The 12,646-nt window shown below is 32.7% G+C and overlaps 1 protein-coding gene across 5 annotated transcripts in view; it reads left to right on the top strand.

Annotated features, from left to right (window-relative positions):
* Positions 1 to 12,646, top strand: part of LOC105325441 (uncharacterized) — a 56,222-nt gene that overhangs the window by 26,814 nt on the left and 16,762 nt on the right. For 4 of the 5 annotated variants that reach the window (XM_066086203.1, XM_066086205.1, XM_066086204.1 and 1 more), the window contains exons 23-41: positions 64 to 230; positions 335 to 496; positions 765 to 893; positions 2,689 to 2,817; positions 2,959 to 3,075; positions 3,171 to 3,293; positions 3,496 to 3,747; positions 4,450 to 4,575; positions 5,306 to 5,434; positions 5,556 to 5,690; positions 5,944 to 6,063; positions 7,455 to 7,703; positions 8,137 to 8,394; positions 8,544 to 8,786; positions 9,121 to 9,243; positions 9,469 to 9,729; positions 10,428 to 10,451; positions 11,066 to 11,089; positions 12,198 to 12,458. In XM_066086203.1, coding sequence (XP_065942275.1) covers positions 64 to 230; positions 335 to 496; positions 765 to 893; positions 2,689 to 2,817; positions 2,959 to 3,075; positions 3,171 to 3,293; positions 3,496 to 3,747; positions 4,450 to 4,575; positions 5,306 to 5,434; positions 5,556 to 5,690; positions 5,944 to 6,063; positions 7,455 to 7,703; positions 8,137 to 8,394; positions 8,544 to 8,786; positions 9,121 to 9,243; positions 9,469 to 9,729; positions 10,428 to 10,451; positions 11,066 to 11,089; positions 12,198 to 12,458 — 3,032 coding nt within the window. The remainder of the gene's footprint in view (positions 1 to 63; positions 231 to 334; positions 497 to 764; positions 894 to 2,688; positions 2,818 to 2,958; positions 3,076 to 3,170; positions 3,294 to 3,495; positions 3,748 to 4,449; positions 4,576 to 5,305; positions 5,435 to 5,555; positions 5,691 to 5,943; positions 6,064 to 7,454; positions 7,704 to 8,136; positions 8,395 to 8,543; positions 8,787 to 9,120; positions 9,244 to 9,468; positions 9,730 to 10,427; positions 10,452 to 11,065; positions 11,090 to 12,197; positions 12,459 to 12,646) is intronic. The other variant, XM_066086206.1, reaches the window with a different exon arrangement.

Genomic DNA, 12,646 nt, shown 5'->3' with positions numbered 1-12,646 from the left:
TATAATTATTCCTAAGAAAAATACAACTAATTGATGCTTGCTATTATATACAACTTCTTTTAGTATCAGCGTGAAAGATGACGTTGGAGCTGAATCGCCGTCCATTGACGTCACAATTGTACTTTGTAAGGGGTGTGGGAACAATGGTAGATGTAGTTTTGACAATATCATATCTTCCGAAAATGACCGTTTCAGTTTGGCAGTTTGTGAGTGCGACATCGGCTATTCCGGTAAAACAACTAGTTCTACTGTCTTTAAATTGAACACGAATTGTTGTCAATTCTTAAACTTAAAGTTTTGTTTGTCAGAAATTGATAAAAACTTATCGTTGCAGGTGAAATTTGCGAATTAGATACCGACGCCTGCCTCAATTATCCATGCCCTTTACAACGAAATTGTACTGACCTAACACCGGAGGAGGAAATCAGATTCGGTCGGGGTTATAATTGCACTGATTGTCCCAAGGGATATAACGATATAAATAATAAATGTGAAGGTAAATATATATAAAGGGTAAATAAATGAAAAAAGGTACATACAAAACATTCTGCAACTTTTGATAACCAAATTATTTAAATTTAAATGAATAAAATTTGAGCAACAATATTTTAATTTAAATATAGAGTTGTTTGATTAAAGTTTATTAATACTTTTATGATCTTTTAGAATCAGATTAAAATTAGGAGTACATAATGGATGATAAAATTTATTTATTCATTTGTTAACCACTGACCGTTACATGACTTTTTTTCTGGAAAAAAAAGATTTAAACGAATGTGAACGAAACAGCACAAATGTCTGCAATACTCTGACAGAACATTGTGAAAATACCGAAGGAAGTTATCTGTGTATCTGTTTACCAGGCTTCAGAAAAGACAACGGCACTTGTAAAGGTATTTTCTCCCTCGCCTCAATTATGTGCTAACGCCATATACTTAGCAGTTATTTGTTCCGTTTTCAATCTTCTGCGAAAATAAGCATTTTCTTAAAAAAAAGATATTAAATTATTACACTTAAAGATTATTACTTATCATCAAATAACATTCACAGATAAGATTTACAAAACCATTTTTTGTGCGAAAGGTTTTTGTATAGCAACTAATAAAGAAAGTCAGCTGTTATTGAGAATTTATTTGCCCTAACATTTAAAGGGGCATGGTAACGATTTTGGTATAAAAAGAACCCCAAAGCATTTGTTTACATTTGGAATGTTGAAGTGAAAAATTCCAGTTTTAGACCAAAAATGAATGTGTTAAACGTTAGAAACTGTTTATCTATGATTAAAATGAATTTATAAAAGACAAATCAGCTTAAAAATGTTTTAACTGGTATATTGACCTATGTAAACAAAATACAGGACACGAGCCCTGTTTACATGACAAAGAATTATGAGCTCTGTATCTTTCTTGTAAATTCATGAATGAATCTCAAAGTTCATTTCATCATTAGGAATGCATTTTTAAAGCATTGTAAAAAATAAAATCAGAAAATTAGAATTTGGCCAAAATCGTGACCATGCCCCTTTAATTTAACTTCCATACGCAGGCAAACTTTAAACTTGTAATATGTTTCAAAAATGTTCTATGTTCATTAGAATTCGTGGTGGTTCAATTTTCGTGGTATTTGTGCGTAGCCCTCCGCAACGAATTTACATCCTCAACGAAAACAAATTTAGGAAGAGTTAAATTCGTTACTGAAACTGAAAACAGACGCACCCACGAATTTACACCCCAACGAAAAAGCAAAAAACACACAATCCACGAAAATTGGCCACCACGAATTTAAATGATTCCACAGTATCAGCGTAAACGCATGCAAATGTATGACCGGTAGAAATACACAACTCAGCATTTTTAAAACAATTTATTATCGATCCAAGCTTGTCGTTTCTACACGATCTATGCAGCCGGCATGGACAATACAGGCTTCAGTCTCCAATATATAGATACACACAACAGAATTACATTTAATGTGCCAAAAAATGCTGCGCCCTAAATCAGACTGATCACTGACCCCTTTTTTGTATTTTTAAGCGTTTTTTGTCTATGATTTTAAATTAAAGTACTTCTTGATATGTTTTCATACAAATTTATTGAGTGAGATATATTTCTAATCATTAATCTCATAAGCTAAAATAATATTCAAATCATACGTGTTATAATAAAATTATCAGATAGGGGCTTAAGCTCAAATTTATACATGCCATTGGTGGCAGAATATATATATATATATATATATATATATATATATATATATATATATATATATATATATATATATATATATATATATATATAAAGCACTGAATAGAATCAACAACACTATAACACTAGGCATCTTTAAGGTGTCGGATCTAATTTATAGATACTAAGCCAGTAAACTGAATATATAAAGCACTGAAAATGGCTAACGACACGAACAATTTCTATTGTCGTTAGCCATTTTAGTGCTTTGATATATATATATATATATATATATATATATATATATATATATATATATATATATATATATATATATATATATATATAATAAAACACTTTTAAAACACTGTTTCAAAATATTTCGACCGTGTAACCGGTTTTCATCAGTCGGTGTTTATTCCATATTTATATATATATATATATATATATATCTATATATAATTTGGTAGAAGATTATTTTATGGTAAGATTCATTTTGATTCAGACATTGACGAATGTCTTGAGAAAACCTCCGGATGCAAGCAAAAATGTAAAAACACACTTGGATCATATGAATGCCTATGTTTTCCGGGATTTTCCCTAAATAGCACTACCGCTATTTGCTCCATAAATGGTTCGTATACTTAACTTACTTCGAGGTCAATTATTTGAAATTGTTGATATATTTAAGAGCATAATTATAAATGGTTGTTTTCTATCCTTCATATACATGTTTCTTTTTGGATCCGTTGATAATTATAATATCACTTCTCAGCCGAAAACACCTGCGACGGTGTTCAAGGATATTGTGGGTACACTTGTGATCCAGTCCAGAGAAAATGTCTTTGTCCGATTGGTTTTCAACTCGCCGAAGACGGGCAAGGTTGCCTAGGTGAGCGGCACTCCTTTTTCAATGAAAATTTGTGTATACTTTAAGTTAGCTTGAAATTATACAGTTACTGTACTAGTTCATTTTTGCTTTCTTAGATGTAAATGAATGTGATTTACAACCCTCGAAGTGTTTACAAGAATGTTACAACACCAATGGTTCATTCCAATGTTATTGTCGACCTGGATTCAAATTAAATGACGATAAGATTTCGTGCTCAGGTAGAGTAATACTTTTCTTGTTGTTAAGAAAAGGATTATCTATTAAAATTACCTCATTCAAACATGGGTGTCCATTTTTAAATGATACGGTTTTTTTAAAGTAACATAGATTCAAAAAATACTTTCAGCTATTGAGACGGCCGAATCGTAACCTTTTTGTAGATCGTACTAGTGAAATATATTTTGGAACTGTTTTGGACAGAATGTGAAGAGCCATATTTCGGGGAGGATTGCAGTCAAATATGCACCTGTGGACAAGGCATGGATCGATGTGACTCAGTGACTGGGTGTGTCTGTAAACTTGGCTGGACAGGGATGAATTGTACAGTTGATATAAACGAATGTGAAAATAACCAGGACATATGTGGAAATGAAAAGGTGTGCCAAAACCTGGAAGGGTCTCACATTTGCAATTGTAAAGAAGGATTTCAAAAGAATGGGAATAGTTGTAAAGGTATATCTGATATTCATGTAAAAACTGTGTTTGTCTCTTTTTAGCCGGGCTCTGCTGAAAGCAGAGTCCTGGCTGTAGGCAGGCAAATCGCCAATGTTACTATAAATAGCACAACTTCAAAAGTAAACAAAAAACCAAACAGCGTCAAAGTAAAAGCTTCCGCTATACCAAATAGTTACACAGAGAGTCACGTTTTGTTAAAAGTGTTGTCATTTTGTTTCCTTTTTTTTAATTTCGAGAGAATTGTCTATCTTTTTAGTTTTCTTATTACTTTTTGGATACATACAATGCGCAAGAATTTCATGCACTACTTTGCTGCGCGTTGAGGAAATGGGGATTGAATATATAACGTTTGTTTTTTCTAGACAGACATATTTTTGTTTATAGCCGCTTTCAAAATTTGGTCGCTCTCTGACGCTTTGCCGACATTAAAAGCATATGAGAGAGAGAGAGAGAGAGATTTATTTTCAGTCTTTACCACACAATATGCATAAAGACACACCCAAAAAGCCTGGCTTTCAGTACTTCACTACTCTGATTATGTATCAGTATTCAATTTTTTTGTTTAAACTGGATGAGTATATTAAATTTTGATATTATTTATCTGTTTTTAAATTATGACCGGTGATTTCTAAGGAAAAAATTAATAATTTAGCATTTGTTTTTGTTTACATTAAATATACCTTTATTTATTCTTTTTAGATATTGATGAATGTTCAGATATAACTTTGAATTCATGCCCAGATGATACCAACTGTCAGAACCTTTATGGAAATTACACTTGTAACTGCAAGCCCGGATTTCAGAAGAATGATTCTGATTGTGAAGGTTGGTATAAATATTTATTTATTTATTACACGTGGTAAAGTTAAGTAATAAGACAAGATGTTTAAATTCTTCCACGAGTGGCCAAAATACCAGAATAAGTTTTTATAACGTATCTATATTCAATTTAGGACTGAATTCTAATCATTTTATTTTTGTTTTAACAATGAACAATGACAATAGATATTGAAGCAATATAAGATTATTAAAATTGGATAGAAATTTTCGGGAACTTTTTTTAAACTATAGTTTGTATATAAACAGGAATTTTTAGGATGATCTTCCTTTCTACTATTGCATGTTTGGTGCTTAATTTTCTTTGTGAATTTAACGTTCCTAGATGGAGAATTCTACACTATTTCGGATTCTCATATTTACAGCAAATTCAATAGCAATATTCTAACCTCTTATGAAAGTTCATGTATCGTTCTATAACATTGAAATTATTTTTTATCAACTAAAATTTAGCTAGCAAATAATCTTACAATTTTGAAAGGTAATTCTGATGCCTATTTAACTACACAAAAACTTTACCACAAAGATTCATGAAGCTAAGAATTCAAATAATGGCAATAGATTATTTAAAAGAACACAGTTTTTTTTATTCAAGAAAATAATGTTGAAGAGAGAACATACTAGTATATAGGCATTGTTCCATCCGATTCAATGTATTCTGATATACTAGTACTTGAATAAAATACAAATTTAATTGAAATAAAATGTTCTGTTCTAGATATTGACGAATGTCAAAGAGGCATTGATAATTGTCAGCAGATTTGCTTGAATGCCTATGGTGGTTTTAACTGTGAGTGTGAAAGAGGATACGTTTTGGATGACGTTGACGGAAAAACATGCAAAATAGGTATTAAATGAATCAAGTTCAGGAATTGATTAAAGCATCGTGTTTAAAATTATCATATCATTTTAGTCGACTATAAAGATTGGTCACAAATGAAATGAATATTGTTGATCTATTTATCAAGTGGAAGATGTTTGTGCAATTTCGCCGAAACTGAACTGCAGCTATGGATGTCGTTTTGAGGACAATTATTCAAACAAAAGATATTGTTTCTGTGAAGCAGGATTTGAACTTGATTTTGACAATAGCACTTGTAAAGGTTTGTACTGGAAAGCTATATTTCCTTATTAACGTATACGTGCAGGTATAAAGATGCACTTCTCTCTGTAAACTGATATGTAAAATTGACAGTTTCTATTGCATGTATCACTTTAATCAATAAAAGGACATGGTCATGATTTGCAAAGTTTGTGTGCATGGGTCATATATTATACAAATTTTCCATTCATGAAGACATCGTTTTGTGTCTTTACCGTTTTAAGTTTTATATTGAACTGTATGTATTAAAACAGATATTGATGAATGCAAGAAATCTAGCACCTGTCAACATAATTGCACAAACCACCAAGGCTCGTTTGAGTGTGCATGCGCCACTGGGTACTCATTACGAAATGATGGAATATCATGCATAGGTAAAATTCATTGTATAAATCCACTGATATATTTCATAAAGATACTTTTTAAAAAATATCACTTCTTTTTAGGTCACCTGAGTCTCTCAGGTGACCTATTACAATTGGTCTTTGTCCGTCGTCGTGTGTCATCCGTCGTCAGACCTCCGTCAACAATTTTACATTTTTTACTTCTTGAAAATCACAAGGTCATTTGTTACCATTTTTGTATGTAGCATCTCTGTGGTAAGAGAAATCTAAATTGTAAAATTTATGACTTTATCATTATCAGGGGTATCATAGGCGGGACCAAATATACAAAAATTGCCAAATTTTGAAAAACCTTCTCTAAATGTGGGGAAAATCTCAATGTACATGTAATAATTTCCATGAAACTTTCTACCAAAATTTGTGAAATCCATGGTAAGGATGTCCATGAAGTCCTCCATCTAAATTGTGAAATTTATAGTCCATGGAATAAGAGTTTGGGCCTTAGGGCGGGACAAATATGGTCATATAGTGAAAATGTATTGATTTAATATTTTCTTTAGATCGAATCTGCACTATCATAAACGTGGGATATGAAGTCATTTAATGTTCATAATGTCATGATGTTCAATTGTGAAATTCGTTGCCGAGGCCATAGTGCAAGAGTTGAGGCTTTTTATTGGGAGGGGGTGTTATAAATTTTGCGATATATTGAATGTGTAGTTTTACTTAGGGTAGTTGCTGTGTGTCATCCATTGACAATTTTAACTTCATCTTGAAAATTTCAAAGTAAATTGTCAGTTGGCAATATTGAATTTGAGGAGCACACGGTGGGTGCGACCGGTCAGCAGAGGATGCTCACCCCTCTTAGGCATCTGATCCTACCTCTATCTTTTTAGAGGTCCGTGTTGATCTGCTTTGAATTTGTACTTCGTTTTTGGATTTTTGAGATGATTGGCAGTTTTTCATTGTCATTTTTCATTTAATATGTTTTTATCTACAGAAATCTTCACTGTACTTTAATATCATGTGCATGGTATACTTGTAGAAGTAAGCTGTATGAGTTTTATGAGCATTGTAAATAACTGTAAATATTATAAAAGATAGACAATGAAAGTTTGCAACTCTCCTTTTACATTCAATTTACAATTTTTGGCCCCTTCATGGACCAGAAGTATAGATTATCCGAGATTCATCCGACTCATGAACACCACCCCACCCCCACGTCTCATTTTCATGAATGAATGGTTTAAAACATCAAAAATAAAAGCGGGGTAACAGTCAGATTGGTCTAAGTTAAGGGTTAAGACTTCAGAATGAAGCTTAAAATGCAAACATCCGAGACTCTCTGACAAGTCAATGTATGGGCTATTAACTCTGGTGAACGTCAAGGCCTGTGGGCTTCTTGTTTTTTTCTTATATAGATATAGATGAATGCCTTCAAGATTTCCATTGTGAACATCACTGTAATAACACTGACGGTAGTTACGTATGCAGTTGTCGGGAGGGTTACAAGTTGGTTAACTTCAGTAAATGTGAAGACATTGACGAATGCAGTACTATAGATACCGGTATCGACGGGTGTCAGAACTGTACAAATACCCCTGGAAGCTTTCGTTGTTCGTGTTTTACAGGATATGTTTTAAACAACAACACAATTTCAAACTGCACAAGTAGGTCTATGTTTTACTCTCATATTATTTTAGGAATATTTTTATGACTTATTTTGAAAATATTTTTTAAAAAATAATCTGTAGCGTTTTCCGTAATTGTTATTATGTTTGATTTATCTCATATTTGGATTAAATATGATCGATGGCCCCATTTAATTGAAGCTCTCTCACTGTAAACGGGTGCTATGAACTTTAGCTTTTAGCTATTGCAATTTTGACACAGCTTGCATTAACGTAACAAAGATTAGCGCTGTTAACAGCAATTCAATACTCTTAACCAAGAAGGCTTCAATGATAGTCCATGGTTGCCTGTGGTCCACTGTTGGTGTTTGCGTGTCAATCTGTTTCTGAGAAATTGTTCCAATGAACGCATGATATTTTTTTTAATTAAAAGCAATTACATACAAATTTTGGTATGTTGTGGTTTTAATAGAATGTCCAGAGGGCTATTATGGAGAAAACTGTCAAGAACAGTGCAGTTGTGGGAGAGATTTTGAAAGATGTGACCATATCACTGGTTGTTACTGTAAACCTGGATGGACCGGCGCACTTTGTGAAACAGACATCGATGAATGTAACAGTACAAACAATCCATGCAATAGCTACACAGAGGAATGTATCAACAATGACGGGTCCGTTATATGTAAATGCAAAAAAGGATTTACCAACAGCATAAATGGCAGCTGCAAAGGTAAAATGCATGATGTGTTTTAAAATCTGCAGTTGGGTTGATTTAAATTTATGTTCATTAAATGAATATCAGAATCAATAAACGGGACTAAGAAAGTAGAGTATAATGCATGTACACAATAACAGCCAATATTCGTTCATGATTCATAGATATAGATGAATGTCATCTTAGAGACTCCCCTTGTGATCACATCTGTAACAACACTGATGGTAGTTACGTATGTAGTTGTCGGGAGGGTTACAATTTGGTTAACTTCAGTAAATGTGAAGACATTGATGAGTGCAGTACCATAGATAGTGTGTGTCATAACTGTACAAATACCCCTGGAAGCTTCAACTGTTCGTGCTTTGCTGGATATGTTTTAAATAGCACAACATTGACCAACTGCCACAGTAAGTTTCTGTTCTAAACCATTTAGAACAAAGTAATACAGAAATTGCCCATCCCTGAAAAAAAACAACGATGGCCTTCGTGGTTAATCATTGCAAATTATTGAATGTCAATTTTAATGTGATAACTGGTCTTACGTGGGCAAGCATAAAAATATCAAATTTAGAAATTAGATTAATGGTGTGAAATATATGCTACAAGTACCCTATTTTTCTTTGATGAATTTCTGATAATAAATTAGAGTGTAAAAAAAATGATTCAATCGAAACTAGGTTAACATGTAACCATGCAAGTTATTTTTAAATAGCGTTAAAATATCAACATTACCATACACAGATATCGATGAATGCAAGGAACAAACAGCTGATTGTGCACAGAATGCAACTTGTTCTGATACAGAAGGTGGATATATGTGTACCTGTAAATCAGGGTTTGAAGGAAATGGAAAAACGTGCACAGGTAATAATATGATTTTCTATTTGGGTAACGGTAACAAACATAATATTTCTATCAATGTCAATTTGAATTCTAATAATGATTGTACATTCAATCATGACTCTATTTATGTTGTAGTTTTCAAATGATCAAGGTAGACTGTAACTCAGATAATTTTTTTTTATAACTGAATGCAAACTAATGAAAGATATAAATAAAGTGTAATTGTAATTTTCATACAACAAATAGTGTGCCCGAATTTTAAATACGGTGTCAATTGTTCAAACGATTGTGCATGCATGCTCAACAACACCAAGCTTTGTGACCACGTGACCGGAGAATGTGAATGCAGTGTAGGGTGGACAGGAGCTGATTGCTCCGAAGACATTGATAAATGCAAAAGTGGATCAATATTTTGCAATGAATCCATCTTCCAAGTCTGTGTAAACACAGAGGGATCGGCTCACTGCGATTGTCGGTATGGAGGATCAGATATCTCTAACTGTGTCCGTAAGTTAAATGAATAATTTTTTGTTTTGAATGTAGATATGCACTGAAAATAAGATCATGTATATGTATATCGTAAATTGCCTATGATAAATTACATTTTATTAACTACAAGTAATATATAGCATTAAAAAAATCAATAATATCTTACTATAAAACCTGAACAATTTCGTCCATATTTATACCAACCTCTTCTTCTCCAGGAGATTAAATAATCTTAAAATGCCACTACTATCAAACCCTTTGAACTCGCTTGTTTGATAAAAATTAATATTATTCGTATAGGTTACTGATTATGATAATGATATACAAATATTGACTGTGTTTGAGGGCAACATTGATTATATTAGCCCCCGAGGGACGAAATATTGCCCGTCGCGAATTTTACAACTCCAGAGCAACCTAAAAGTACAAATGGTTTAGTTAATGTCATTCAATGATATTGATAGTCTATTCTTTTTCCATTGTGATATGCCTATAATAAATGATCTTTTACTTTACATGATTACAATTATTCCTGAAAAAAAATCTCAAAATATTAGAGAGTATATTTATTTTAAACAATGAGATAACTTTAAATTTTTATTGTAAGATCATAAAAAAGTTGTATTTCATAATATTCGTTTTTGTTAATTTGAATTTATTAATAATGATTTGTCCGCAAAAAATGATCTTCGATCTTTAAATTTACATAATTTCAGCTCCAGAGCAACCTGAAAGTTCAAGTGAGTATTTTCATCCCATACAATGATTTGAATAGCTCAACAATTTTAAAAAGGAAATGTCTATTATAAATGATCTTTTATTCTATATAATGATAGCTCTTGTGCTACTTGAAATTACAAGTGAATACCGGTATATTCATTTCATAAAATGTAGGACTGATTTAATCGATCATTTATAGGCCAAGAAAGCAATTTTTTTATTATCATTGTCTACACCTTACAATATCATGGAAAATACAATTATAAAACTTCGAAATCGGATATGACGAAAAAAAGATGTTTTATTTAGTGCTAATGGAGTTCGTCCAATGCATATTATATCTTTGTTGCATGGTGAATCGGAAAATGATCCCTGATATTTTCAATGCTAAATTAAGACATGATTATAATTAGTTACATAAGCAAATTTCTTAACCTCATAATTAATCAAGTCTTGGTCCAATTTCAAAAATTAAAAGAGTCAAAGTTGGTCATTTATCGTGTTATTACATGAATATAAATATTTTGCCTACATGAACCTCAGAATCGGGTTACATGTTTATTTTGTATATAAATATTTTTATAATAATGTAAACTATACCACGTAATATTGGACATTTTTTGTTTTTACACAGCTTCAACGACACCTGGAAATTCAAGTAAGTACTGAATGTGTTTTAATGTTATAACCCGGTTAGTTTTACTTATAATTGAAAAAGTAAATATATATTAAAAAAACTAATTAATTGAACAGTCATAATACGCGATAGCAATGATATTTTGCCTGACCATCAGTGATCCTGCTATTTATGCAGTTGCACTAGTGTTCCAACAGAACACACTCCCACAGCTTTGCTTGTTTGCTATTATTGAATACAGAACAAGATATGCAACAGTTCACAATTTATTATTTGCCAACACAGAATCAATACACAGATCAGTGACTATATGTCAAAACACAAACATGTTAACCACAAAGTCCATGGGTATTGGCGAAAGGCCACACTGTCCTTGCTCTGCTATGGAAAGGTCTGGGGGTCCACCGAAATACCAACACGCAAAAAGGTGCACAACGGGCAAGACGGGGGCCTTGTGTTGATCACAAGTGCCAGAGATGTCCCATGCTTGATGAATGACATTTGGACGGGGATGACTCGGGACATGACTGTTTACCCTGTTTCCGGTGATTGCTTCCTGGTATATACTCGTACTTGCTAACCTTGAGTACACCAGGTGAGCCTCCCCCCCCCCCTTTGTTAGGAGGTGGAGGGGGTCCCAAGTATGGCGTGATACTTGTTAACCCCAATCATTAGCACATGGGATGCCGATTTCCCAACACATATATACCAGCCCTCCGCCTAATTGACAGATGGGGGAAAACGCACGGGCCAGACATGTCCCGAAAAGACCTCCCATTAGGGCCCCCAGGACCTGTCACAGAGGGCAGTGTGACAATATAGTGTCCTAACGATTAAAATTGGTAGTGACATTTTTTCAGAGGTGGTTTCCAACAAAGGCTTTACTTTGGCGGGAACAAGAAAGAGGAAGTTAAGGAATTTGATAGTTTGTACCAAGAATTACCATTACTTCCTGTGCATGTTTTGGTAGTTGATACCAAGTTTATTCACCTTGTGATAGCTTGTACAATTGTATGTAACACCGTTATATGTGTTGTTTACCAATATTCCGTCAATTAAGTTTGATTATTTGTATATTGCATAAAATAATCATTATTATTTCATTGCTAAAATTTTAAATCGTTTATAGACTGCCAGAATTTTAAATATGGACGCAATTGTTCTAAGGATTGCGCATGCGTACTTAACAACACCATTTTTTGTCACAACGTGACTGGAATGTGTGATTGCAAGGAAGGATGGAAAGGAACTGATTGCTCAGAAGACATCGATGAATGCAAAAATAAATCAATTTCTTGCAATGAATCTATCCATCAAATCTGTGTAAATACCAAAGGCTCAGCTCACTGCGAATGTCGTTATGGAGGAACAGATATCTCTAATTGTATTGGTTAGTGGTTTATATATAGAAATTATTTGTAAAATGACATGTATATAGAATTTAGCATGTAATGCAAATGGATGTTAATTATCTGTATTTTCATTATTGTGCATTTTATGTATTAGAATATATGCATCTTTCTCTCTTTCTCTCTCTCTCTTTGTATATATATATATATATATATATATATATATATA

This window comes from Magallana gigas, chromosome 5 (genome assembly GCF_963853765.1).
Source record: "Magallana gigas chromosome 5, xbMagGiga1.1, whole genome shotgun sequence".
Classification (NCBI taxonomy): Eukaryota; Metazoa; Mollusca; class Bivalvia; order Ostreida; family Ostreidae; genus Magallana; species Magallana gigas.
This window is presented reverse-complemented; position numbering and strand designations above follow the sequence as displayed.